This window comes from Triturus cristatus, chromosome 7 (assembly GCF_964204655.1).
Source record: "Triturus cristatus chromosome 7, aTriCri1.1, whole genome shotgun sequence".
Taxonomy (NCBI): Eukaryota; Metazoa; Chordata; class Amphibia; order Caudata; family Salamandridae; genus Triturus; species Triturus cristatus.
In genome coordinates, this window is record NC_140590.1 from 414,714,909 (window position 1) to 414,742,788 (window position 27,880).

At 42.4% G+C, this 27,880-nt stretch overlaps 1 protein-coding gene across 1 annotated transcript in view; it reads left to right on the forward strand.

Moving 5' to 3' along the window:
* LOC146809831 (histo-blood group ABO system transferase 2-like) overlaps nucleotides 1–27,880 on the forward strand; it is a 742,328-nt gene that overhangs the window by 254,508 nt on the left and 459,940 nt on the right. The window contains exon 3 of the mRNA XM_085616681.1: nucleotides 15,907–15,996. Within this exon, the coding sequence (XP_085472807.1) occupies nucleotides 15,907–15,996 (90 nt within the window). The remainder of the gene's footprint in view (nucleotides 1–15,906; nucleotides 15,997–27,880) is intronic.

Here is a 27,880-nt window from a genome sequence, read left to right on the forward strand (position 1 = left end):
GGGAGGACCTGGCTTGGCAGTTCGGGCTGGACTGTTCCCATGGGGCACAGGGTCAAGACTGATTTGCATATGGCTGGGTTCAAACTGGAACGGCATGGTGAGCAAAAAAACGATGGATTTAGGCCCAGATCTCTGTACTGGGGTGAATGTATGACATTGTTCTGCATTCTGTCCATCAATTGTTTTTTTGCATTTGTCACCCCGAGTGGGAAGGGTATGCCCAGACGTGGGTCCCTTGCTCTCCATGCCACTGGAATCAAGCTATCCTGGCTGAAGAGGGGTGAAACCCCGAAACCGGTCCTAGGATGCTTGTTTCCAGTCCAGGGAGGACCTGGCTTGGCAGTTCGGGCTGGACTGTTCCCATGGGGCACAGGGTCAAGACTGATTTGCATATGGCTGGGTTCAAACTGGAACTGCATGGTGAGCAAAAAAACGATGGATTTAGGCCCAGATCTCTGTACTGGGGTGAATGTATGACATTGTTCTGCATTCTGTCCATCAATTGTTGTTTTAACAATATGTCAAGGGCAAGTCGATTTTGCATAACCATAGATCTGACCGCAACTAATTCAGTGTTAATCATCAGATAGCCTCCAGCAGTGTCAACAGATAACCGTTCAACTACTGTAGACAACTGGCAAATTTTTCATGAATTTAGAAGAACTCCCACTGAAGGTATCAATGCACCAAAATTGTCACCTACAATTTCTGAAAAACTAGCTCTTTTTAAACGTGTTAGTCCATTTGCGTCTTCATTGTTTCCAGTGATCCTTTTTACATGATAAACCTTAGGGAATACTATTCCAAAATAGCACCTCCCATACCAATGGTCTGGCAGCCTAAAGTAGGCTTTATTGCCACACACATAATAGATTCCAGGAAATACTGGATCAGTCCCTCCTTTTAGTCCCCATCCCCAATTAATAAGAAATGATGCTCACATTCACTGGAACCAATAAATACATTGTTATACTCTGTTTTTAACCTATGGAGACAGGTTTTCCCTTTCTTTTTCGAAATGTAAGGACATAGCAACATGAGTCTTGCCATTTGCAAAATGCTCTTCCTCCTCAGCCCATTTAGGTATCTGAGGTTTAGGTTCAGAAGCTCTTCTTTGGAAATCCTGTCTCCTTTGTTCAACTAAATTCAAAAATATTTTCTCTTCTTCATGCAATTTGCATGCTAAATTGTGCTTATGTGCTTCAGCTATATCTATTGTTTTCACTGTTAGGAAATATTCATCCATAAATTCTGAATCTCTTGTACTAAGAACAGGGTTCATGCTTTTTTGCATAGGAACCTCAGAAAAAATCACATCTACATTAGAATAATAATATTGCAATTTTCCTGTTCTATAAAATAAGCTTGCTAAAACACTACAGGAGATGCCATACGTTAATGGTAAATGATGATAGGTCACTCCTTCTGCTACGGATGCAGGTAATTTCATACAGACATAACAGTCACTAACCTCCATAGTTTTTACATATTGTACTAACAGGTTGGTAAAAACATTTAAATCAATCAATCAATCAATCAATCATAGGCATTTGTATAGCGCACTGCTCACCCGGAGGGTCTCAAGACGCGGGGGGGGAACGCTACTGCTCGAACAGCCAGGTCTTGAGTTGCTTCCTGAAGGCGAGATGGTCTTGCGTTGTCCGGAGGTGGATGGGGAGGGAGTTCCATGTCTTGGCTGCCAGGTAGGAGAAGGATCTTCCTCCGGCGGTGGCTCTGCGGATGCGGGGGACGGTGGTGAGAGCGAGGCTGGCGGAGCGGAGCTGGTGGGTGGGCTTGTGGAAGGTCAGGCGGCTGTTGAGGAACTTGGGGCCCAGGTCGTGGAGGGCCTTGTGTGCGTGGGTGAGGAGTCGGAACGTGATTCTTTTGTTGACGGGGAGCCAGTGAAGGTCTCTCAGGTGTCCGGAGATGTGGCTGTGTCGGGGGATGTCCAGGATGAGTCGTGCTAAGGCATTCTGGATCCGTTGGAGTTTCTTCTGGAGTTTGGCGGCGGTGCCAGTGTAGAGGGCGTTCCCGTAGTCCAGCCGACTGGTGACGAGGGCCTGGGTGACCGTCTTCCTGGTCTCGGTGGGGATCCACCGGAAGATCTTTCAAAGCATGCGCAGGGTGTTGAAGCATGAAGACGAGACGGCGTTGACTTGTCTGGTCATCGAGAGGGAGGAGTCCAGGATGAAGCCTAGGTTGCGTGCGTGGTCCGTTGGCTTGGGGGTGGCTCCCAGGGCGGGGGGCCACCAGGAGTCGTCCCAGGTGGAGGGTGATGATCCCAGGATGAGGACCTCCGTCTTGTCTGAGTTCAGTTTCAGGCAGCTGTTCTTCATCCATTCGGCGACGTCTTTCATCCCTTCATGTAGGCAGTATCATTTTTATTCACAGTGTGATGTAAATCTAACTCATCTGGTGCTTCTAATTCCACTCTATCTCCTTTGATAGTAGCTACCTTTTCATGTGTATTAGTGTTATTCTGTACATTCGTAAACATCAAATAAAGAATGGCCACTGTTAATGCTAACCATCTTATGAGTACTACAAATATGCTACATATACACATTCTGCAACATTTCTTTAAACATTTCGGTTTTCTAGCAACTCTATTGTCAGCCATTTTCAAATGGGATGTGAAGATTTCTCTTCTTTACTTGAGTAATTCAACTTTGGGACAGAATATAAAAGGGGAAATTCGTTTCAGGTTGGTCTCACTTCTTCGTCAATTTGCTCTGCATTAAAATTTTTAATTTCCTCTTCAATTATCTCCAAATTCTCTAAATCTTCGAGAATTACTTATGTCATTTCAGGACCTTTAAATTTATTATTTATAAATTATGCTCTTGGGCTTCTTCGTTTTGAGTTTTCAGCTGATGGTCCAGTTCGGCTGTATACTTCGTCCACTTGCTCTCGTTCTTCTGTTATTGTTTTAAGGTGATATTTCAATCTTTTGATAACACCTCGCCTATTATCACCTTTTCTGATTCTTTTAGCTTGCACTGTACTTTCACTTTCTTCAAGTGTTCTTTTGTTCTCGTTGGTTTGTGGCACAGTTTGGTTATTTTCGTCTTCAGAATCTCTCTCTATCTGACCTTGTCCAGGGCTTATTATTTTACTGTCACCTGCCTGGATGTGTTCTTCTTCTCTAGTCTGACCCTGTTCAGGTTCAATTTTTATTGGTGTTTCTTCTCCTTTCACCTGAACTTCTTTGACTTCTCCTATCTTGTCCTGCTAATTGTCTTCTGCCTGAATGTTTTCTTTTATTCCCATCTGTCCCTCCCCAGACTCTGGATTTGTGAATTTGATTTCTTCTGTCTGAGTAAATGGCACTTTCCTTATCTGGCCCTGCTCAGGTTCCCTAACAATAGCGCTTTCTATCTCCCGAGCACGTTCTTTTGTGCATATCTGGTCCTCACTCTCTTTCTGACTATCTAGTCTAGTTTGCTCCTTGTTCTTACAATTACTTCTGGTATATTTACTATGGGTATCCAATCATCCTGACGGGTGCTCGGTTGTTCTTGGTCAGCTACTTCAGGATCTAGTACTTGGGATCCTTCAGCTGTGCAACCTTCAGCCTCCTCAACTGCTTGAGTCAGTTGAGGTTCCTCCTCGTCAGGTGCTGGTACTCTTTTAGTATGGCTTGCATGTATCCAATTAGGCAAGCCTGCAAACTTTACTGCTGTTGTTGTAACCAATATAACCTGATGTGGTTTGCCCCACCTTGGTGCTAGGCACGATTCTCGAGTGTGATTCTTCACTACAACCCAGTCACCCGGATTCAGATTGTGCGCTTGGTTCGGCTGCCTGGGAACTGCGTCTTCTCCAGCCTGGTGAGATATAGAACGCACTTGGTCAGCCAACTCTTTGCAATACTCCAATACCAAATCATAAGTTCCATTCAACAGCTTGTGTCCTGGTATACATGCCTGCCTCATTGCTCTTCCCATGATTATTTCATGGGGACTCAATCCTGTATTCTTGTCTGGAATACTTCTAAGTCCCATCAGAACAAGAGGTAAAGCATCAGGCCAGTCCAGTGGAGTGGATGCACACACCTTCCACAACCTTGACTTAATTGTGCCATTCAATTGTTCTACCACTCCAGATGCCTCTGGGCGGTATGCGCAGTGCAGCTTTTGCTCAATTTTAAATGCTTCACAAATTAATCGAATTATTTCATTATTAAAATGAGACCCTCGGTCTGATTCAATAGTTACTGGAAAACCGAAACGTGGTATAAGTTCTCGCAATAAGAGTTTGGCTACTGTCAAGCTGTCATTTCTTCTGGTGGGGTATGCCGTCACCCACTTTGAAAATAAACAAAATGACAAGAACATATTTTAATCCTCAGCAAACAGGCAACTGAATGAAGTCAATTTGAAGTCTTATAAAAGGACCTTCAGCCTTTCCAATTTCCCCCATATAGACTAATGTTTTCTTGCCTGGATTCATTTGTTGACATGTCAAACATCTGTGGCAAAGTCTTTCTGCAATATTTCTAAACCTTGGATTAAACTAATCGTGTCTGAAAAGTCTTATCATTGCATCTCTGTCTATGTGGGTGTCTTTCATGATACATTCTAGCCATTGGTGCAAGCATACAGTCTGGCAATACAGGTCTGTCATCTAAATAAACCCATATACCATCTTTTGCCCTTCTTGTAGAACCAATTTTCACCCATTCTTCTTCCTCTTTTGTCTCTGCTTCATCTTGTAGTTCTCTTACTTCTCTCCATGTTTCTACACCTGACAATAGCATAAGTTGGCAGCTTTTTCCACAATTACCAACCTTTCTGTTTACTGCCATTCGACATTTTGTGCAGTGTTGGGCAACCTGGTCAGCCTAACGATTACCTGCAGTCACACGGTCATTTCCTGACTGGTGTGCGGCACATTTGACCACTGCCACTTCTTTTGGTAATTGTATCGCTTCAAGCAATTCTTTAACAAATTGTCCATTTTTAATGGGATACCTTGAAGAAGTCAGGAAGTCTCGTTGCATCCAAAGCTGGCCAAAGTCGTGCACAACCCCGTAACCATACTGACTGTCAGTATAAATGGTTAATCGCCAATTTTTCCCCTTTTTGCAAGCTTTAATTAAAGTGATCAATTTGGCTACTTGTGCAGACCTGACTAATGGTGAATAAAATGCTTTGACTATTTCAGCCAATGTACACACAACATAAGCAGCACTGAAACCTCCCTCCTCATGGCGCATGCATGAGCCATCTACGAAAAACTCATGCTCAGCATCTTTTAATGGCTCATCCTGTATGTCTGGACGTGGTTTAGTACTGAGTTCTGTTACATCAAGACATTCATGTTCGGCTTCATCTTTCATTTCTTCATTGTATGTGTCTGGTAACACAGTAGCTGGGTTAAAGACAGTACATCGGACTATGGTCACATTTTCTGCTCCTAATATGATTCTCTCATACTTTGTTAATCTGCTTGGGGTAAGATACTGAGTTTGAGTTCTTGTTAAAAGAATAACAACTGCATGTGGAACATGCACCTTTACAGGGAGTCCCATCACAATTGACTCGCTTTGTTCCAGACTCACGCATGTGGCAGCCACAGCTTTTAGGCATCCTGGCAAAGCAGATGCTACAGGATCTAAGGTAGCAGAAAAATATGCCACTGGACGTCGCATTAGGCCATGTCTCTGAGTTAGGACTGAGAGGGCACAGTTATCTCTCTCACAGCAAAATAATGCAAATTCTTTCAAATAATCTGGCATACCTAGGGCAGGTGCTTCTCACACGCAATTTCGCAATTTCAAAAAGGATTTCATGCTTTGATCCTCCCGTTCTATCTGGTCTTTTGCTCGTTTCTTTGTCATTTGTATCAAGGGTTTTGCCAGTAGGGAAAATCCCATAATCCACTGCATGCAATACCCGACTACACCAAGGAACATTCTTATTTCCTTCTGTGTTTGCGGTAATTTCATTTGTTTTATTATTTTTATTCTTTCTGTCGTCACTCTCCTTTCTCCTCGTTCTGTCTGGTGTCCCAGATATTTTACTTCTTTTCTGCAAAGCTGTAGATTCTGAGGGGACACTTTATGTCCACCATTGGCCAAATGGCTTAACAAGGCTATGGAATCAGTCACACAATCACTCTTTGTATTGGAGGCTACCAAAAGATGATCGATATACTGGACTAGGACAGACTCCCTAGGCATCACTAAGGTCTCAAGACATTTTTTAAAAATTTGGTTAAAGATCGAAGGACTTTCTGTGTATCCTTGAGGAACCCAATTCCAAACATAAACACGATCCTCAAATTTGAAAGAAAATAAAAACTGACTTTCTGGATGCAATGGGATGGAGAAAAAGGCATTGCATAAATCAATCACGGTAAACCACCTCACATTTCATGGTATTTGGTACAAGATCATTGCAGGGTTAAGCACTACCGGGCAACAGGGCACAACAATTTTGTTCATCTTTCTCAAATCTTGAACGACCTTATATTTTCCGTTTAGTTTCTTAATGCCAATTATAGGTGAATTACAGAGACTACTCATGATTTCTTTTAAAATGCCTTGTTTGCTCATTCGATTTATTTCTGCTGCAACACCAGCTTTAACTTCAGGACTCATCTTGTATCGTCGCGTGTTTGGGTAGACTACACTTTCCTTCACTGTCACTTTGACAGGGTGTACATCTGTCATCAACCCCTACTTCTTTTCCAGTAAAATCCCACACTTCTGGATTTGCTGTCAATTTGACCTCTTCTGGTAAGTCATCTTGGGTTATCATTGAAAACAATTCATTTACTTCTGTTCCTTGTTTAGCTAGCATGATTTTATTTATTCTATCTTCATCTGGGGTTTGAATGGCAACACCGCCCGGTGTGCAAAAGAAGGTGCAATTAATTTTGCACAAGTCCCTCCCTAATAAATTCACAGGACTGGAATCGCATACTACAAACTTGTGCATCTCTTTAAAGTTACCATTGCACACCTCCATTGGCTTTGTAATAGGGGTCCTAATTTGTTTATTAGAAACTCCCACTACTTGGATGGCTTCTCCCGAGAGGGGTAGGTTTGGAATGTCTGCTGTTCTCACAGTAGAACGGGTAGCACCAGTGTCCAACAAAAAAGTAATGTCATTTCCTTCTATCTTTCCATCAATATATGGACCTGACTGATCTACCGGTAAGGATGCGCCAAGTACGCACTCCTTATCCCCCCTCTCAGGCACCGTCATTGATCTTGATCTTCGAAATATGGATCCTGCAAAAGAAACTTTGATGTTAGGTAATTTTTCTTACCACTTCCTTCTTGAAATCCGGTGTCCGCACTGTACTTGGCTTGACTCACAAAATTTGGCAAAGGGGCAGGTGGCAATTGACTCTGCAGGTCTACAACTCATTCTGCGTCTGTGGATTTAAATTTTGATTTGGGCATTATTATTTTGCATATTCTTACACTCGTTTTTCCAATGGCCCAATTTTCCGCACCCATGCCTCTTCTCTGCTTAATCACCCTTTTGGTTTACCCCCATTATTTTCACCATTTCCTTGCCCCTTTGCTGATTTTCCTGCCATATTAGTTAACTGGAGTTCCTGTTGTTCTACCAGCTTTACTTGAACCCACTTCACTTTCTCCTCTAAAATGTTTCGTCTATTGTCAATTTCATCTCCACAGTACTTTGTATATTTTAAAATCTCATCTATGGGCTTTGCTTGCCAACACAAATTATGCTGCTTAATCATTTCAGAAATTTATTTTCTTAACCCTGACACAAATCGATACACAAAATAAGTCCTATCCTTGCCCCCAATACTTTCAAACCCACTATACTGTTTGGACACCCGTAGGAGGCGCTCATAGTACGCATGGTCAGACTCATCCTTTTCCTGAGTAGTTCTGTCTATCTTTATCCAATCTGTCTCTTTTGGGGGAATTTTCCCTTTCAGAAAAGTAATTAATTGGTTATATTTTTTTCATAACCTCTTCTGACGGAGCTCCTGTTTTCTCATTTCTTGGGTACTCATAATTTGGCCAATCGACTGTGATTTTACATTCAGTCAACAAATCAGTAGGCACCACTATGTCAAAAATACCATCCAGATCCTTCAGCAAAACCTTTGAAACCTTCACAAACCTTTCGACTTGTCTATACCATTCCACAGGCTTTTCTCTTAGTTTTGGGAAAACATTTGTAAATGATAAAATCCTGTCTTGTCCATGGGACATGTACATAACCTCCTCCTGGAACCTCCCTCATAGGGTACAACCGTTCTGCCCTTTCTGTTTCTTTCATTAAATATTCTGATGTCACTCAACTGATCTGTGCTTCTACTTTTTTCTTTGTCCACCTTACTTTCCATCTGTCTAAATCTCCCCATTTCTGTAATATTGCCATCAATTCTTTTACTTGTAATTTTCTTCCTGACATGGTAATGTTTTCTAAATCTTTATCTGAAAATTCTGCTCTATAAGGTTTTTGCAGGACTTTGGATCGTCCTGCCTCTATTCCCATTTCGGATGACAGATTCATTAATTTTTCATGAAAGGTTCTTGTGTTTCGAGTTATGCTTCTGCAAATGAACAGTAATTCTTCCTCACTATAGGTATTTAACCTATCCAGTCCTACATTCCCAGCTATCTTTTCTTCTGATTCAACTCTTAATTTAAAAATATCTAGTATTTTTGGTGGTCAATCCGGTTTCTCTATGTCTCATGTCCATCTTTCTAATTCTTCTGCGGTTATTATGGTGGCACTCTTTGTTCCAGTAGATGTCTCATTTCGTACCTCTTTTGAACAACTTGGAGTGACTCTTCTGGGTGTGTCATTTATTTGCCCTCTTATTGGCAAGTCCATTAATGAGATTACTGACTCGCATTCACTGGCTTGGTCATCAATTATTATTTTCTCTTTTCTTGGCTCAATCATAGGTGTGGTCATGACAGGGGGTTTAGGATAATTTGTTTTATTCCCGTTCAATGGAACAACAGGACCTATAGTCACAGGTGTAGTTAATGCTTCAGGATGTGCATTTAACTGGGCTATCTTCTGTATTAATTCATCTCTTTTCTTATTTATAGCTTCCTTTTCTTTTTCCTGAAGTACCCTTTCCATTGTTTTTTCATGTAATATTTGTGGTACCAAGGGTATGTCTAGGAGCGGGGCACTCGGGGTAACGCTGCTTGGCCCTTCTTGATAAGGCGGAGCATTTTTCATTAGAATATTTTCTAAATAATCTTCCTCAGATTCTCCGCAACCTGTCATCATTAAATGTTTTTTCTTTTCTGTGCACTTGCTTCCTGTTTGTTCGTCAGCCATTAATACAGGATATAATCCCTCAGTTTAACTGAGGTTTCATTAAATTAACTCATGGCCTCATTCTGCGCTTTCAGAATGTTTCACTGAGATTTCTGCTGCTGAAAACAATGCAGGAATTATTCCAAGGATGCTCTTAGTGAGGGTCTAGGGCATTTAAAATTTCTAATTAAGAAAAAAATATTGTATGTAGAACATTTCTTTGTAACCAACTACAGCTGAATGTATGACATTTATTACATAGAGGGAAATGTCGATATTAAGTCAGATGCCAAATCCTTCAATAAAGCAGCTTGCAAGGCTGTGGATGTGCACCTACGTAGGCAGGCATCCGTGCCTTAGGACACTCACATTTTGTCTCTTTGAACAAATCCACTCACAGGAAAAATTACCCCATACTGGTGTAATTACCTACTGGCGGTCGCCAGTAGGTAGTTATAGTTAGGACCACGTTTCCATAGGAAATCCGCAACATTCTATTTTGAATAACTTTGGCGCCGGTCGACGAATCCTCGTGAATTTTCAAAATAGGTGGGGCGCTACGCTCCGCTCCTACCCTGAAAGTCTCGGGGGGATTCGTCAAGCGGGGGCTGAGATAAAAGGGGGGTCCCAAAACGCGTTTTTCCCATGCATTTTTCCATAGGACCTTTAGACACAGCTACAGCCCGAACGGCTGAACAGAATTACTTGAAATTTGGCAGAGAGGTAGCCATAAGGTCAAGGAAGTGCCTCTGGTGTAAATCTGTTCAGTATTTCCGGAGAAAATAGCATTTAAAAGCATATATATATCTATATGCGCGCAGGGTGCGCGCACCGTGCGAGCACCGTGCGAGCACCCTAACGTGCGCAAGCGTAATTCTGATTGGTGGTTACATGTTAGTCAACGTTCGAATCGGTCGAAATCAGGAAGTGTCGGCCGCCATTTTGTTTGTTTTCAGTCCGAGAGTGAAAAAGGAAGGTGGCAAACGTGAAAAGGGGGCAGGGTAGAGAGTTCCTGACCCCCTAGCCTTTGTCAGGGGGTCCCTGAAGGACCCCGAAGGCAAAAAAAATATATATTTTTTTTTTAAAAATCGCGGGGGTGCGCGCACAGTGCGCGCACCCTGAAAAACACAAAAAAAAATAATAATAATTCGCAGGGTGAAAACCAAAAAAAAAAAAAAATTTTTAATACGTAGTTTATTGTAAAATAAATATATAAAAAAAATAATACATAAATAAATTAGCATTTAAAAAACCGTACAAATTCACTGAAAAAACCATAGGTTTCACACACGTTATAGTTAGGAATTAGCATTTAAAAAACCTTGCAAATTCACTTAAAAAACCATAGGTTTCACACATGTTATAGTTAGCTGGACATTCCACTCATAAAAAACCAATGAAATTCCCCCGTTATAGTTACTGCAGGCAACTATAACTCACGCGACCGCAATCCTCTGCTGATGACGTCAGATATTACATCACTGATGACATATGTGTCTTTCTGAAAAATAAATATTTGTAATATATGTATAGCTAAAGATTAATGGAAGAAGACATGGGTAAATAAGTGTCTAAATACAGTATTAGCATCAGCAGAGGATTACGGTCGCGTGAGTTATAGTTGCCTGCAGTAACTATAACGGGGGAATTTCATTGGTTTTTTATGAGTGAAATGTCCAGCTAACTATAACATGTGTGAAACCTATGGTTTTTTAAGTGAATTTGCAAGGTTTTTTAAATGCTAATTCCTAACTATAACGTGTGTGAAACCTATGGTTTTTTCAGTGAATATCATAGATGAGCAAATCCCTTTACAAATGTAAATTCATGTTTAGCAGGCTCAAAACACAAAACTCGTAAAATACTCTTGTAGGTTTCCTGCTGTGCTTAGAGCAATTTTCCAATGACCTTGCAATCCATAAAGATTTTCTCAACTCTTGCAACAATCTGTTTCTCAGAATTAAATTAATTCCATGTCTTTACTTTTTTTCACCAGGGTAACTGGATGCCCAATACCTTATCCAGTCTCTGCTCCTTCCCTCCCTGGACATAGGACACTAGGATTGCAAGGTTAACCAGTGACAATCATACAATTCCCTTGTGTGGACCATGAGAGGACTTAATAGAGGATGGCTCCTGATTTTAACACGAGTAAAGCACGGTCCATATCCAGGGTGAAAATGTGGCTTGTGAAGATTGGTAAAAACCAAGAAACACACAAGTTTGAAAGTGTCCACGAACTTTCTGAGGCATGCTCTCCCTGAAACCCCACTCTCTACCCCAAGAGCGATTTTGTTCACATAATTTTACACTATCGGGGGAAAATGGTACACTTGTTACACAATGCATTTGTGCACCATCTGCAGCTTAGTTGCACAAATGGCTTTGTGAATCAGCTCTCTTAACACAAAATGCAGGTGTGCTTCAGGAATGAAATTATTTGCACACCTTAGCAGCCTATAGTTAGACAAATATCTGAGTGAATTACCCTCTGCAAGAGGTGATTCAAATTCACTTGTTCCCTCCACAGATTCTAGCCACCAAGCAAGCTCCCAGTGGCAACTATCTCTGCAAATGTGGGGGAAGTCAAATTTAATAAGTGTTATTTTGTAAACCGGTAGATACCAATTTATCCCCAGAAACATGGTGCGAGATGCATACTGTTAGAACTGGAGGTCTCTAGTTGGCATAGGTAGGTACCTTTGACCAAATAGGGACCCTTGCTTCTAAGTAAGGGAAAGGGGATTACACTACTGGATAACACCTGCTCACCCCCTTGGTAGCTTGGCACGAGCAGACAGGCTTATCTTAGAGGCAGTGTGTTAAGCATTTGTGAACACATACAGTAATACAGTGAAAACACTACAGATGGACACTACACAGGTTTTATAAAAATAAGTATTCTTTATATAGACTCATCACAAGACCATAAAAGACAAAAATCCACAATACTGTAATCAATGATAATTCTTCAAGATGGTAGGAACAGTTAAAAAATAGGTTATTCACTTAAAACAGTCTTTAGCAACAGATAACCCCAACGGGAGTTATCACGACATCGAGGTCAAAGAAATCCCAAAGTACCGCGCCTGGCCCGAAGTCAAAACAGACCCACAAAGGACAGTACCTTAAAAAAGGGAAAACAAAGACAGCTCACGGAGTCGGGGAGATGCGGCGTCGTTGGCGCGTTGCGGCGTCGGATCCTTGCGTCGGGGGAGATGATGCATCGGGACCTGGATGCTTGCGCAGGGGAGGTGTCGGTTCCTGACCGGAGAGTAGGTGACATCATGATGGCGCCGAAACCACGGGTCCGTCCCATGTCACGATGTCGATAGATTCCTGACCACCCACGTCGACGATCGGCTCCGCGATGATGTCAGCTTCGTCGTTGATGTGGCACAGCAGTAGGCGTCGGGCCAGTGACGCAAGTTGGAGCAGCGCTCACGGCTATGGCAGGCTTACAACGTCGTTCGCTGGTGTCGAGGTGGCACGTCGGCCGGCGTTGGGTCCACGTTGCAAGTCGGAGCAGTGCTCACGACTTCGTTGAAGGTTACGGTGTCACTCGCTGGTGTCGGTGTTGCAGATTCCTTCTGTAGCACTAAAACAGCAAGTTCCAGATGCAGGCAAACAGAAAGAGTGAAGTCTGGTATCCCTGAGACTTCGGTCAGGAGGCAAGCTCAAATCAAGCCCTTGGAGTAATATTCTGCAAGATGATGAAAGTTCTTTAAAAGTTCCTTCTCCTCTCCTTGGCAATTGAAGACACCACTGCAGGCCAACACAACACACAGCACACTGGCAGGGGGGAAGTCCAACTCCTACAGCTTCCTTGGTTTTTCTCCTTGGCAGAGGTTTGTCTTGTTGTTCCAGAAGTGATCTAAATTCTTTGGGTCTGGGTCCCCACATTTATACTACTAAATCCTTTGTCCTCTGAAGACAGAGGGGCCTGTACCTAGTCCAAACCAGTTCTGTGCAGTCCTGGAGCACTTTGTTGACAGGACTCCTTCTTTCCTTTGACAGTGTGGGCCAGGGACATCAGACGCACCACAGGAGGCGGAGCCAGCATTGTGAAAGGCAGGCACAGCCCTATTCAGGTGCTATCTCCTCCCACCACTCTACATGCAGATAGGTCTATTCAGCCCTGTTCTGACTCACCCTGTTTCCTGGAATCCCCCAGCCCCTGTCACTCACAAAACCAGACACACAATACACAAGCCAGCAGAGGCATGCTGGATGGTTAGGTAAGAAAATACCTACTTTCTAAAAGTGGAATTTTCAAACACAGAATGTTAAAACCAACTTCACTAAAATATGTATTTTATCATTCTGAGTTCTGGCATACCAAACTTGAATTTCTACCATGTTCCCTGGTATAAGGTGTTATAAGTAAACTGCCCATTCTGGCCTATGGGGACTGGTAGCCTTGCAATAGTGAAAAACGAAAATGGCTGTAATTCACTATTAGGACATGCCACACACACCAGTGCATGTCCTACCTTATTCTTACAATTCACCCTGCCCTTGGGCCACCTTAGGGGTGTCTGATATGAAGAAAAGGGAAGGTTTAGGGACTGGCAAGTGGGTGCACTTACCAAGTCGACATGGCAGTACTAGACTGCACACAAGCTCTGCAATGACAGACCTGAGACAAACTTTACAGGCTGCTTCTGTGGGTGGCACAACCAGTGCTGCAAGCCCACCAGCAGCATTTGATTTACAGACCCTGGGCACACATGGTGGACTGTGCTAAGGTCTGACAAGTAAATCAAATAAGCCAATCATGGAGTCGCTAATCAATACATCAATTTACAATAAAGAGTATATGCACTTTAGCACTGATCAGCAGTGGTAAAGTGCCCAGAGTCATAAAACAGCCAACAACAGGTCAGAAAAAAAATACAGAGGAAGGCAAAAAGTTCAGGGATGACCCTGCAAAAATGGCCAAGTCCAACACATACCAACAGTTTGTGCTTTATAATTGATTGTTGAATACTTTTTAGAGACGCTTTTAGCATTAAATATTTATAGGCAATATTTCTGTGTGTTTTTCTGTTCTGTCTGTTGAAGACAGATGGCACTATATACAGATAACCTGTGAAGAAGTATAATCTTGATCCAATCTGAGATAATGTAGGAGTGCATCATACTCAAGCATAGCCCGCACTAAAAATTACTCTGTTGTAACTAAACGAGTGGAGTATTGCATAATGAAAGTACTCTATTTGATATATGTATTTAGAACGCGATTCATAAAGTTATGTGACAATTAACATATTATTATGACAGGAGAAATTAACGTGAAATGTCTTAGAATGAGATATTTAATTAGGATGTGTGCAATAAATGTTTGACAATTCATACGTATAACCTGAATGAATCATGTGTAAGTACAATTGTCATGAAACATGCATAGTTCATTGTAATATATTCATAAATGGGTGCATATTTGTAATCCAGTGAACTAGCCAAAGTAGCTAGTTAAATTGGGGCCTTTAACATAGGTTAGCCTAACTTTGTACACCATTTCATCTTAGCCTATCATTCTCTGTTGCAGTACAAACTCAGGGTTGTAATCTCATGTTTGTCTGTGTTCAGCCTTCACTGTGGAATGTTTTGTCTCATTTTGTTTCCACTCCTGGTGTGGAGAAGCTTCATTAGTTAGGACAAAGGAGTTTTGTCTTAGTAGTAAAGCATGAGAAGAAGGAGTTAGCCGAGGAAGAAGGAGTTAGCCAAGGAAATCACAGTAACGAGCGAGGAGAGGAGTTCTCATGGGAGAGGAATGTCCAGGGACGAGAAGAGATAATGTGCTTTCCAACTGGCAAAGGAGCTGAAAGTATCCAGTCGTGCCAGAGCTATGGAAATTTCCCAAGAAGAAATCATGTGGGAGTGTCTAGTTGACTGCAGTTGATATAATGTGCAGTGTTTAGTGAGTGAGAGAGTCCATCTTAGGTTTTCTCAGAGAGCAGACCTATGTTTCTGCTTGCGTGGCTTTAAGCTACTTGACCCATAGTCGGAGTGTTTCTACTGAAAACTCTGACGGTTGACACATTTCTTACTTGATTATGTCCTTACTCAAATGCTTTCAGTTTAGGGTTGCCATTGTTAAGGTAGTGTAGGGAAAGATAGTTTCCTCATGCTCGTTAAAGAGAATCATCAGATGTAATTCAACTTTCATTCCTTTTTCCTAATTGTCTTTGTCATCTTAGAGTTAGTCATTTGTTTTATACTGTATAGGGTACATCTCTTAAGGAGATTTGGACTTATTCTGATCTTTTTGTACGTTTATGCACTTATGCTGAGATTGCTGTATATTGATTTGTTTCTAAATTTATAATTGAACTCTACTAAACTCTGATTAGAGAGTCGAGTGGATTAATGTGGAACCACATAGCTTGCACTGTATTGAGATGATAAAAGTGTTTCCTTTTATCGCTCACTCTACTAGAAAGACCAGTCCCCTCTGGAACAAATTGTGTGAACGGGCACAGGCATAAACATCTGTGATGTATTCATATCGATGAAAGCCTTAGTGGCACCAGCTGTACCATTAAGAGAAAAAACTTTATTATCTACATATATTTGTAGTTCATCTCCTTTTGACTCGAGGCTCACTGGTGTTTTTTTCGTTCTACAGATATACAGAAAACTACATACGATGTTCTCTATCGCTTATCTTCTTCTCTCTGGCACTTATAGTTATGTTTGTTGACATATACTTTTGCAGGTAAGCAATAATAGAGTTTTAAATTATACCTGTTCTATTTTTATTACCCTATCTTTGCCTGAATGTCTTTGATGCTAAGCAGTTTGAGATAAAATCATTGGTATGACTGAGTGACGAAAGGAATGAATACATCAGTTGGTCTGCACTTTGGTTCAGTGGTACACATGCAGCTCTGGGGTTATTTGCTGGTTATCTTGCTCTGCACCTTACTTGAGTCAGCACTTATTCACTGAGGTGCGCGGAAAAAACAAGAAAGAGACACTCCTTCACTCAGAAATGTGATCCGGGAGGACAAAGATGCCAGTAACCATGCGCCTGTCCAGTGTAGCTTGTTAATGTATGCTTTTGATCACCATGTTCCTTGTCCATGCTACCACCTCCTACTCTAATAAAAGCTACAGGCACCTCAAAAGCATCCTCCACCACCATAATTCCACTTAAATTAACAGGAAAGATCAAGTGTCAGCACACCACTCAGTCTTTCTTTCTTTGCCCAAGATCATTGGAGCTCATTATCATGATGAGTGTAGGAAAGCAAAGATAGTAACTCAGGTGTGGCCTAGGCAAGAGCCCATCACAACATTACTTCCAGAATCTCTCCCAGTAGTAAAATGACTGGTTTAAAATAAAGACATATTGACATGTCCACAGCAAAGAGAAGACACACAAAGCCATATCCCTTTTCACCTGAAGCATTTTCTACAGCAATGGGGGAGCCAAACATGAAGGTGGGAAGTCTTTCTCTCAGGAAGAAACACTGCTCTCTGATAAGTCCTAAATGGCACACTTATAAACTCAAGTTTTTCAACGTATTGTAGGCAGAGCATTAATAATCTGGGCTGAAAATTATAGACTTTACAAATTTGGCATACCATCTCTGGTTCCTTTGAAGAACCTGTCATATAGCGTAGACACAGAATGTCAGCAACTGTACATGAGATGACCTACAAGAACATGAACGTAGCGAACTGGAGTGATATTAATTGAGTTTGTCCCTCAAATTATTGGAAGTCTTCAAACAACTACTGTATGACATAACCAATGGGTAAAAGCCCGGCTCTGCAACAGCACCGGAGTGATTGCATTGTGCTGAAACAGTTGGATTTTTTCTCTCAGGGCTAACACATTGAAGGGAGAGAAGGGGAGAAAGTTGTCCTAGGAATGCCATCCGCACGTTGCTTACCATTCGCTTAGTGGTTTGTAACTCACATATTCTGGCTTTCTATTTGCTGATTGACGATCAAATCAATACATTGAGTGATGGCATCCCGACACATTATCATTTGTGTGCTTTATACTTTAAGCAGTAAAACTGTAGGTGAGTGCAAATCTAATGATCATTTAAATTGAAGATGCAATGTCTGTAATGCCAGTACACTACCATACAATGCATACTCCACGTTACCACACTCTTCTCTGTACCACTCCATGCCACTGCACTCTACTCTGCACCACTCCACACTACGCCACTCCACACTGAGTCACTGCACTCTTTTCTGCACCACTCCATGTCTCTCTGATCTACACCACTTTACTCTACGCCGATGCCCTCTACCCCACACTACTCTACAATGTGTCACTGCATCCTACACCACTCTGCCCCACTCTGTTCTATACCACCCAACTCAGCAACATTACATTCTATAGAAATGCACTCTACATCAAGGAACATCACTTTACTCCAACAATCTACTCTGCAACAAATCACTCTACGCCACTATACTTTATGCTACTGCACTTTATGCCTCTCTATTCTACCTTGCGTCACTGCACTCTACGCTGTTCTATTCTACTATGCACCATTGTACTCTACACCACTGCTCTCTATGCCACTCTACTCTGCACCACTGCACTCTACTCCAATGCACTCCATGCCACAACACTCTACTGTACACCACAGCACTTTACGACCATGGACTCTGCCACACTGCACACTCTGCCACTCAATGCCACTCCATTCTACGCCAATCCACTATACTCAAGTCCACTCTAAGCCACTCTAATCTACTCTGCGACACTCAATACCACTGCAGTCAACGCCACTTCCCTCTACTCTGAAACAATGTATTCCACTCTCTTGAACTCTGCGCCTCTCCACAGCACTACAGACCTTGCCACTGCACTATATGCCAATGCACTGTACACCACTTTACTCAAAACCAATATACTCTATAGTGTGAGGGTGTCAGGTTTGTGACCAAGACGGGCTCCTACATTCTCTCCCACCAGGTAATGGGTTTGGATCGTCCCTTGGGGGGATTCTTGGCTTCACACCTACACACACTCTAGGAACACCTAGTGTAGGGTTCTGCCTAGTAGGATTACGCCTGATTACTGCCTTGTTTATATGCCTGCATATAACTGTTTTAGCACTATGGTAGAACTGTATCTGCTATTTACCCTTTTGGTGCTTGTAATCACTTTCACCTGCTACTGATTATCGCAGCACATGTATTCTATACAAGAATAATGTTGGCTCCAAAAATATATTTAAAACATCCCCCTGTGTATTTTGTATACTTCTTTGAGTACAAATAAGCACAAGTAACTAAGCGAAAAGGTTTGTTTCCACGATCCCCGAGGGGTCTGGGTTGTCATGTTCAGTGTTTGACAGAAAATATTCGCTCCCTGGTAAGGTTAGGAGGCATATGGTGGCACTGTGAGTTAGCTGGTCTCTAGGCCAACATATCCTGCGGGGGTGCCTGGAATCAGTCTAGACACCTCACCCAAAGTTTTATGATTTCCAACAAGCGCACAGGTCCTATGGATTAGTGGGAACTACACAATACCACTGTCCCTATGCCAACTACTTTGCACCACTGCACTTTACTTCACTATGCTCTACAGCATTCTACTTTTTGCTACTACACACTACACCACTGCATGCTGTGTCACTCTACACCATTGAGCTCTATTTCACTGCATTCTACTTCACTCTATCCTACTCTGCACCACTGTACTCTACATCACTGCTGTCTGCACCACCCTCCTCTGCACCACTCTACGACCCTGCACTCTGACACTCTACTCTGCATGACTGCACTCTGTGCCACTGCTCTTTACTCTGCACCGCTCAACTCTACACCACTGCACTCTACACAACTACAATCTATGCCACTGCACTCTATGACACTCTACTCTACACCTTTGCACTCTACCCTTCACCACTCCACTCAATGTCTCTTCACTCTACACCACTCCACTCTATGTTATTGCACCCTATGCCACTGCAATCTGCTCTGTACTGCTCTACTCTATGCCAATGCACTCTACGCTACTCTACATAACTTTACACATAACCAACACACTTTACACCAATCTACTCTGTACCATTGTACTTTACGCCACTTCACTGTAGACCACTCTACTACACTATACTATGTTCTAATCCATTAACCTCTGCTCCACTCCACTCTATGCCACTCCACTCTACGATACTCTACTCAACTCTGACACTGTGCTCCACCCGACATCACTCAACTGTTTGCCCTTCCACCTTACGACTCTACTTTCTCCATGAAACTCCACAACACTGTACGCTACCCGATGACACTCCACTTCAATCCTCTTCAAGCCACTCAACTCTACTGCACACCACTCCATGCCACTCTATGCCACTACATAGCACTTCACCCTACTCCACTCCAAGCCCATTTGTGTTGTGCACCAAGCACCTAAGACGGGAACCAGCCATATGCAAATAAGCCTTGCTCCTGCTCCCGTAGGAACAGTCCAGTCCTGACTGGCAGTCAAGTTCTCCTCTCAATGGAACACATGCAACCGTAGACCAGTTTTGGTGAATTTGGTTTGTGTCAATAGGTGCAGCTTGAGTCACGTAGAAAAGTGAGTGCAAAACCCAAGTTTCTGACATATCTGTTGCCCATAGAGCATCTCACAGGGTTGAACGCTTAAATTAATCTCAGTCACTGATAATTACTCAGGCTGCATCCCAGTCGATCACATTATGCCCACCAAGCTACCTCAGACACGAATCAGCCATATGCAGATGAGTCCTTGTGCTGCTCCAACAGGAACAGTCCATTATTACTGCAAGGCCAGTTCCATCTGAACGAGAACATACAAACCTGAGACTTCTTTGGCCTATTTGGGCCCCAGCAGTGGGGTGCAGCTTGATTCCCATGGTACAGTGAGTGATGAGGGCATGGAATAGCACCTGGACAGACTTCTCTTCAGTTAGTGCTCCACCTTCCTTTGTGTGAGGTGCATGTATCCGAATCACTACCTTAGGCACTGTTATAGAAGCTAAAGCTCTTACATTTTTTAAAGCAGGTCCTCGTTCTAACTCCACCTGCGACGGTTCTCCTGTCCAGCTACCCTCTGCTTCCTGTCTACCTGCTGACCTCTGTTTATGCCTCCTCTGCTCGTTTCTTGCTCTATTTTGCCTTTTCCGCTAATTTGTCTGCTCTGTTTTGCCCTTTTCTGTAAATGTTTCGTCCCTCTGTTTTAACTTTTCTACTTGTTTTTCTGCCCTCTGTTTTAACTTTTCTACTTGTTTTTCTGCCCTCTGTTTTGCCCTCTTCTGCTCTGTTTTGCTTTTTTTACTCGTTTGTCTGCTCTCTGTTTTGCCTTTTCTGCTATACATATAGAACGGCTTTTTGTCAGCCCTGTATATTCGATAGTCTGTTCGGTTGTCAGTCACACTTTTCTCCGCCAACCACACCATGGGGCTGTGGGTCAGTCCACTTCAGCCATTGCCTTCCCACTAAGATCTGTCAGGGAGGATGTGTGCTATAAACTCCTGACATGCAGTCATGCTTGTTAGAGAGAAAAAAGATTGCTCCCAATTCATCATCTGCTGTTCTGTTTTACAGAAAGCACCTCCGGTAGCTCACAGGTGAAGAACTGAGTTCTCTTGTCAAACAGTAGATGTGTGTTCTTGTATCTAAATCGATTTGTCGGTGAAAACACATCTATGACTTGTCTATCCTCTGCACTTTCATACACATCCAGTTGGAGCGGGGTGGGGGGCACACAGCAGCAGAGCACAATTGAGGAAGGAGTAGATCTCCAATCTCAGCTCTACTAGTAATGCTAAGTGAAGTCTAATAGATCACACCCCCTCTCCAGTGCTTATATGCCAAGTTAGTGTTCGTGGGGCCACAGCTTAGCGGGTTACTATAGCTTCAGATAAGTTTTGAATCCTTATGGCACAGCTTAGCTTTTCGACCATCAGACAGAAAAAGAGTTATTGGGAGTCTATCAAAGTGAACACCAGTTACTAGTGGTGGAAAGGTTCATATTGTAGAGTGTTTTCTACAGATGTTCATTATCTTTGCTGTGGTAATCCTTGTAGTGCATTGCCAAAGCCACTGCCTAGCCATATCATGTTGGGGGTAGGAGGATGGATAAATATGTATTTATTTATTAATGCAAGATTGTTGGAATAAAAAAAGAAAGTGTACTGCCTAAGCATTTTAGCAGGATGCTTGCTGTATAATTTTACATTTTTTTGTCTTAACAAGTAATTAACAAGCCTAATTGTAATCGAACCGTACCAGTCTTCCTAGCAGGATGATGCATGCAAACCAAGTATAGAATCCCTTTTTAGATTTAATATACAGGGCAGGAAAATGTGGGTCTTATTGATGCAAAGAAAGGTAACATTAGCATTGAATTGCTGTAGTCTGGAGTCTTGGGTTAAACACACAATGATGGATATAAATACATTAACAATATAAAGAATGTAAAGAAAAAATCATTGTCAGAGAGAAGTATTTGCCCACCAGCCCTGGTACAGAAGTACACTTCTTCTTAGGTGGATTTTGCAGATTTGGTCTAACAAAATGCTCTTACTCACAGTGCAAGAGAGCAAGGGCCAGATGTACGAATCGTTTTACTGGTCGCTAACAGCCCCTCTATAAAATGCATTTTGCCATGTACAAAAGGCAAAATGTGACTCTCTAACTTATTAGCGAACCACATTTTGCTTTTGGTATTAAGAAGGGGCATGTTTAGGGCATCCTTCTTAATATCAAATAACACTGGTATGTATGAATGTTTTGTGACCGGAATGCGGTTGCAAAACATTCATAATTTACCGACTCCGTAGAGGAGACGGTAAACCATTGTAAACGGGAAGGGATCACCAAGGGACCCCTTCCTCTGTGAATGTGAGTGAAAATGTTTTTTAAAAGCAGGCAGTGGTCCTAAGGAAAGCCGGCTGCATTACAAAAAAAATGTTGCTTTATTTAAAAAGCAATTACAGACATGGTGGTCTGCCACTATCCCTGAGATTGTAGCCATTCACAATGGGTCACAACTTGCAACCTGCCTCATAAATACTGGTGAGGCAAGTCCAGTTGCAACCCACTGCAAATCGCTAACAGTGTCAAACACACTGTTGTACATCACAGTTAGGATTTCCTAATAACGAATTGCTAAAATTAGCTATTATGAAATCGTAAACACACGATTTCTTACATCTGGTGGCAAATGGCTGAAAAGGGTTGGCCTTTTGCTCCATGCTGTTTTCTAAGATGGGCAAAAGCAAAATGTAAATGATAGTTGAACAGACCAATGGATGAAGAGAGCTGGCCAAAAGGCCCTCTGGTTACATAAATATGAATGTGTGTATTGTTTTCTTTTTATCTGAGGCTGGCAATATAAAATTTTGCATTGGGTCAGTTATTTTTTCAAAAATATGACTGCAGTATTTTTACTTTTTAATACTTTTAACCTTTTTAGTGCTTTTTAGTGCATTATGTATATCTAGCTCCAAGAAGAAATAAATAAAACATCTCTGGCTTGCTAATGTCAGGCCTCCTGGCGTTGCCATTCCCTGTTTGAAGCACATTCACGAATCCTGTGTGGTTTGCGAGTCTACAGAGGATCCATGAATAAATGATCCAGAAGGAGCACTTATTACATGCTAATTTATAAAACTACTGAACGGATTTAAACCCTATCAAACAAAGATACTTCTTTGAGTAAAGCGCTAATTTCACACCAAGTTCGGAGTAATTCAATTAGGCCATTTTTCTTGTATTAAGGAGCTAAGAATCCTATGGCGGTAAAATAGGAAATATCACTTTTAGGACAACTCAATATTTTAGTCCTCCCTTCCCCCCCAAAATTAACATATCTGTACAAAACTTGCCAGGAAGAACCCAAAGTAGAAGTACTTTTTATTTATTTGGGAATATTTGTGTAGATTCATCAAATTGCGCCAAAGTAAACAAAAAATACCTTTTTCAGTGAAAACGCTACCCTTACTATAACCCTTACTTTAACTACACAATCTCTATCAATGATTCTGTAGCATATATGTATATATATATTTCTTTCTCCCAGCGGGTTTGTTTCGGATCCGAGCCCGTTGTCAGGTGGTGCATAGGTGCCGGAAAACCAGAAAAACCGGCAAATCAATATCGATCCAATAGTAAATAAACAAAGCACACTCAGAGTCACGGGTATTTTCAAAGTGGCAGTAGTTTAATCTTCGCAAAGATTAAACTACTGCCACTTTGAAAATACCCGTGACTCTGAGTGTGCTTTGTTTATTTACTATTGGATCGATATGTATATATATATATATATATATATTACCTACTGGCGGTCGCCAGTAGGTAGTTATAGTTAGGACCTATTATCCATAGGAAATCCGCAACATTCTATTTGGAATAACTTTGACGCCGGTTGACGAATCTTCGCGAAATTTTAAAAACTGGTGGGGCACTCCGGTCCGCTCCTATCCTGAAAGTCTCGGGATGATTCGTCAAGCGGGGGCTGAGAAAAAAGGGGGGTCCCAAAACGTGTTATCCCCATGCAATTTTCCATAGGAACCGTTCATTGCAGCTACAGCCCGAACTGCTAAACGGAATTACACCAAATTTGGCAAAACGGTAGCCCTTGGTTCACACTCGTGCCTTTTGCTTACATGGTGTAATCCATTCAGTAGTTCCTGATATATATATACATATATATATATGGGACACATTTTGGGCTGCTGCTGGTGCGGGAGATGCAAAAGACTTCCTCTCAGCCCAGGACAGCATCTACCAGCATTTTCAACATGGGGTATGGCCGCTGATATGCTTATAGCACTACTCTACACCCCTCTGTGCGGGATGTACCTGGGCATGACCCTGGCAAAGACCAGGCATGTCTATGCACGTAAAAGCCCAGGGAAGGCTGGGCTGGGCCACCCCTCTTGGCTCTGGTACTTGGGCCTGTGTCACCATTTCAAGTGTTTTTACACCAAGTGCAGGAAGCTACAGGGAAGAGGAAAGCTTTGTCACTTTCTGGTAAGGATCGATCCACAACTAATTATAGTGCACATTTTTTTACTAGTGCATGAGGGCCATTGGACACAGTTAAACAATGTCGCAGGGGCTAACGTAGATAAGCAAAGAATAACACTGGCAAAGACAGTGCAGTTTCGAATCCAATCAATATTTTGTTCTCAACCAAGCTGCACACTGACAGACCAAAAAGTTATATGAAAAGGGCCAATCCATGTATAAATGATGTATCCTTGTTGATCATACAAGAAGATAATCAGGGCTCCAAGACAAGTATATACTAAGCGTGCACATCGCCTCTGGCAAAGAAGAGAAAGGACATGAGAGCCTTGATCAGTGGTGGAACAATAAAAAGTTATAGGTTACCCATTGCTGCCGCCTACTCAGAATTGTAGGACCTCTGCTAAGGAGCCTACAGTCAAAAAGGATTCTCATTTTACTTGTTTTTATTTGTTGTATGTTAGCAGTGGTGGGCGGTAACCTTCAAAACTGTAGGGGCATCAGGGGGGCCGAGGTGTCAAACCCAGTGGGGGGCACAAAGATAATTACAAATGTTTTTTAAATCTTCTCTGTGTTTTCTTCATTCTTCTGGCGTCAGTGCGAGCCATGGCACCTCATGAGCCTCAGGCAACCCCCTTGTGCCTGCTCTCCACCCAGCTATCTGAAACAACTAGTTGGAGAGGTTTACACTGCGCATGTCAGCCCCGCCGTCGCAAGATGGCTGGCTAAAGTGACTTGCGCAGTGTAAACTGGATGAGTTAGCACCACTCCCCTGCTGCCAGTCAGCAGAAATGCTCCACCTCCAAACACTGCTCGGGCTAGGAGCAGTGAAAAATAAACAGTAATTCATTTTATTACCATTTTATTTTTCATTTTTGCTGCACTGGCAGCAGGGGGGGCGACACTCCTCCGCCCCAATGGGGGGGCCGCTGCGGTATGTTAGAGAACCTGGAGGAATGTCTGAAATCCTTTCTGTAAATTGTTTCCAGAAGACTGGGGCAATTGAAAGCTTAACTCCAAGTCAACACCTACCTGCATGCTGCATTCTGCACCACTTAAAAAGGACATATCTATGTCAACATGGAAACATTGGCTCTCTTATTAAGGCACTGTTAATATGGAAGCAAATAATAAGAGGAAGGTTTTTGCCCCATAGTTATGGTATGCATGCTTGCGAAGTACAGCACAAGGAACAATTACTGTCCCTCATGTGGTGAGAAATACCATATATTGGGCCTTCCACCTGCAGCTATACCCTATACTAATCTCTTAAAGGGCGTCCCCCCATTTGCCTGGTCAAAGTGGAAAAGCATGATCATTTACTCAATAAAGTAACTCACTGGTTCAAGAGCCAATTGAGAGATAAACTCCACAAGGACATTAATGTGGAGTAGCATGGATTGATGATAATCCTAAATCTCATAAAAGTGTCTGTATTGTTGTTAATTTTACAAATGAGATTACTGTGAGAAATGTGTTTAGACTTAACCAAAAAGAACAAATGATGGACGGAATGCTGAACAATGCAAACATTCATCCCCAGTCACAAAGATCAGGGTTCAATCAATCATTTTTTTACTCACCTCGCTACCCCAGTTTGGACCCAGCCATATGCAAACCAGTCTTGACCCTGCTCCTCATGGGATCAGTGCAGCCTGAACTTCCAAGCCAGGTCCTCCATGGACCAGAAACAAGCATCCTGGGACCAGTTATGGGGTATCACCCCATATCAGCCAGGCTAGCTTGAATCTAGTGGCACAGGGAGCATGAGACTCATGTCTAGGCATACCTTTCCCACTCAAGTCAACAAAAGCAAAAAGAATAAACGGTGGACGGAATGGTAAACACTGGAAACATTCACCCCAGTCACAAGGATCTGGATTTAATCCATTGTGTTTTTGCTCACCACTGCATCTCCAGTTTGGACCCAGCCAAATGCCAGTCTTGAACCTGCTCAAAAAGAGAACAGTCAAGCCCAAACTGCCAAGCCAGGTCCTCCCTGGACTAGGAAACAAGCATCCTGGGACCAATTTTGGGGCATCACCCCTTATTGGCCAGGCTAGCTTGAATCCAGTGGCACAGTGAGCGTGGGACCCACATCTGGGCATAACTTTGACACTTAGGACAACAAAAGCAAAAAGAATAAATGATGGACGGAATGTTGTAAAATGCTAACATTCACCCCAATCACAAACATCTGGCTTTAATCCATCGTTTTTTTGCTCGTCACCACAGTTTGAACCCAGCCATATGCAAATCAGTCTTGACCCTGTTCCTCATTGGAACGGTCCAGCCCGAACTGCCAAGCCAGGACCTTTGGACCGGAAATAAGCATCCTGGGACTGGATTCTGTGGGGGGTTACTGAGCTTACTGCGAGGAATGTTCTTTTTAGACTTAACAGCATTTAAGCAAGCTATAATAGAGTTGAAGCTGTCCTATTGACGTCTTTCTATATTCCAAGGCCCGCCCCACTTTGCCAGTTTTAACCAGGGCTTTTAGCCAGGGGAGAGCTTTTTACGAAGCATTTCAAACACCATTATACAATAAATACGCTGCCCTTGCCCAGTGTGAGAATGTGGATTGACAAACAACAACATTTGCACCATGTTCATCCCAAATGGGAATGGGGCAGGCCACAGTTAAAAAGCTACTAAGGATTTGCTCAGCCTTCAAGGGAATATTGAAGTAGCACATGGTATCAGCTCCCTAGTGCAGGATGGCACAGTCAGGATTAACTGCAGGACCACCCCTACCCAAGTTACTGAGTAAATTCAGAACTTGGAATCTGGCCTGCTTACATTGTACAAGCATTTGCAATGCAATCGGTCTCACCTTTGGACCGTATATGTATTTAGCTATGCAGCACATTAGCCTGGGTGCTAAAACATCTACTGTTCTTTAACATGGAGGGAAAGTAAGCACTAAACTGCGTGACACGCCAGGTATGGGCACAGATGGAGAGAAATATTGCCCTTCAGCAGGAAATGGTATAGTGCAAAGCTCTGTTTTTAATATAAAATACAAGATTTGAAAAAATATATTATTGGCGACGGGTGCTTGTGGAAGACAATTTCAACGGACTGGAATCTAGAGAATGCTAAAGTGATTTTGGTATTTTACTGACCTCTACTGGTCATTTTCTATCAAGACAGTTAAATTGAGGCAGTCAAAAAGGAAAAAAGTCCCTAAGCGGAAGCAGACAAGTCTGAGGGCTGATCTCTAGAGCCCACAAAGTACATATAAGTATATACTAAAGTATATACAAGAGGTCTTGAATGCTCAACCTAAAAATGAGCAACACACAATGGCTTGCCCTTATAGTGAGCTACAGTATCATTTCATTGCAAGAGACATGGGCCACTAACCTGTGTTATATCCAGGATTACAAGTTGTACTTTACATCAGCTACCCTGGGGTTCTTAGGAACGGCCTACGGTGGGTTGATAACCATGGTATCCATCACAATTCCCAGTCGAGTTATTAGAACAAGCCTAGCTTCCCAACACTTTCAATTATTTTGCTTATTGTACTGCAGTGAGAAGTTTCTTTTAATTATTATACTTGTTTTGATTTCAATAATCTTGTTGTGCCAATGCTGTGAGCCATAGGTTAGTGAGATCAT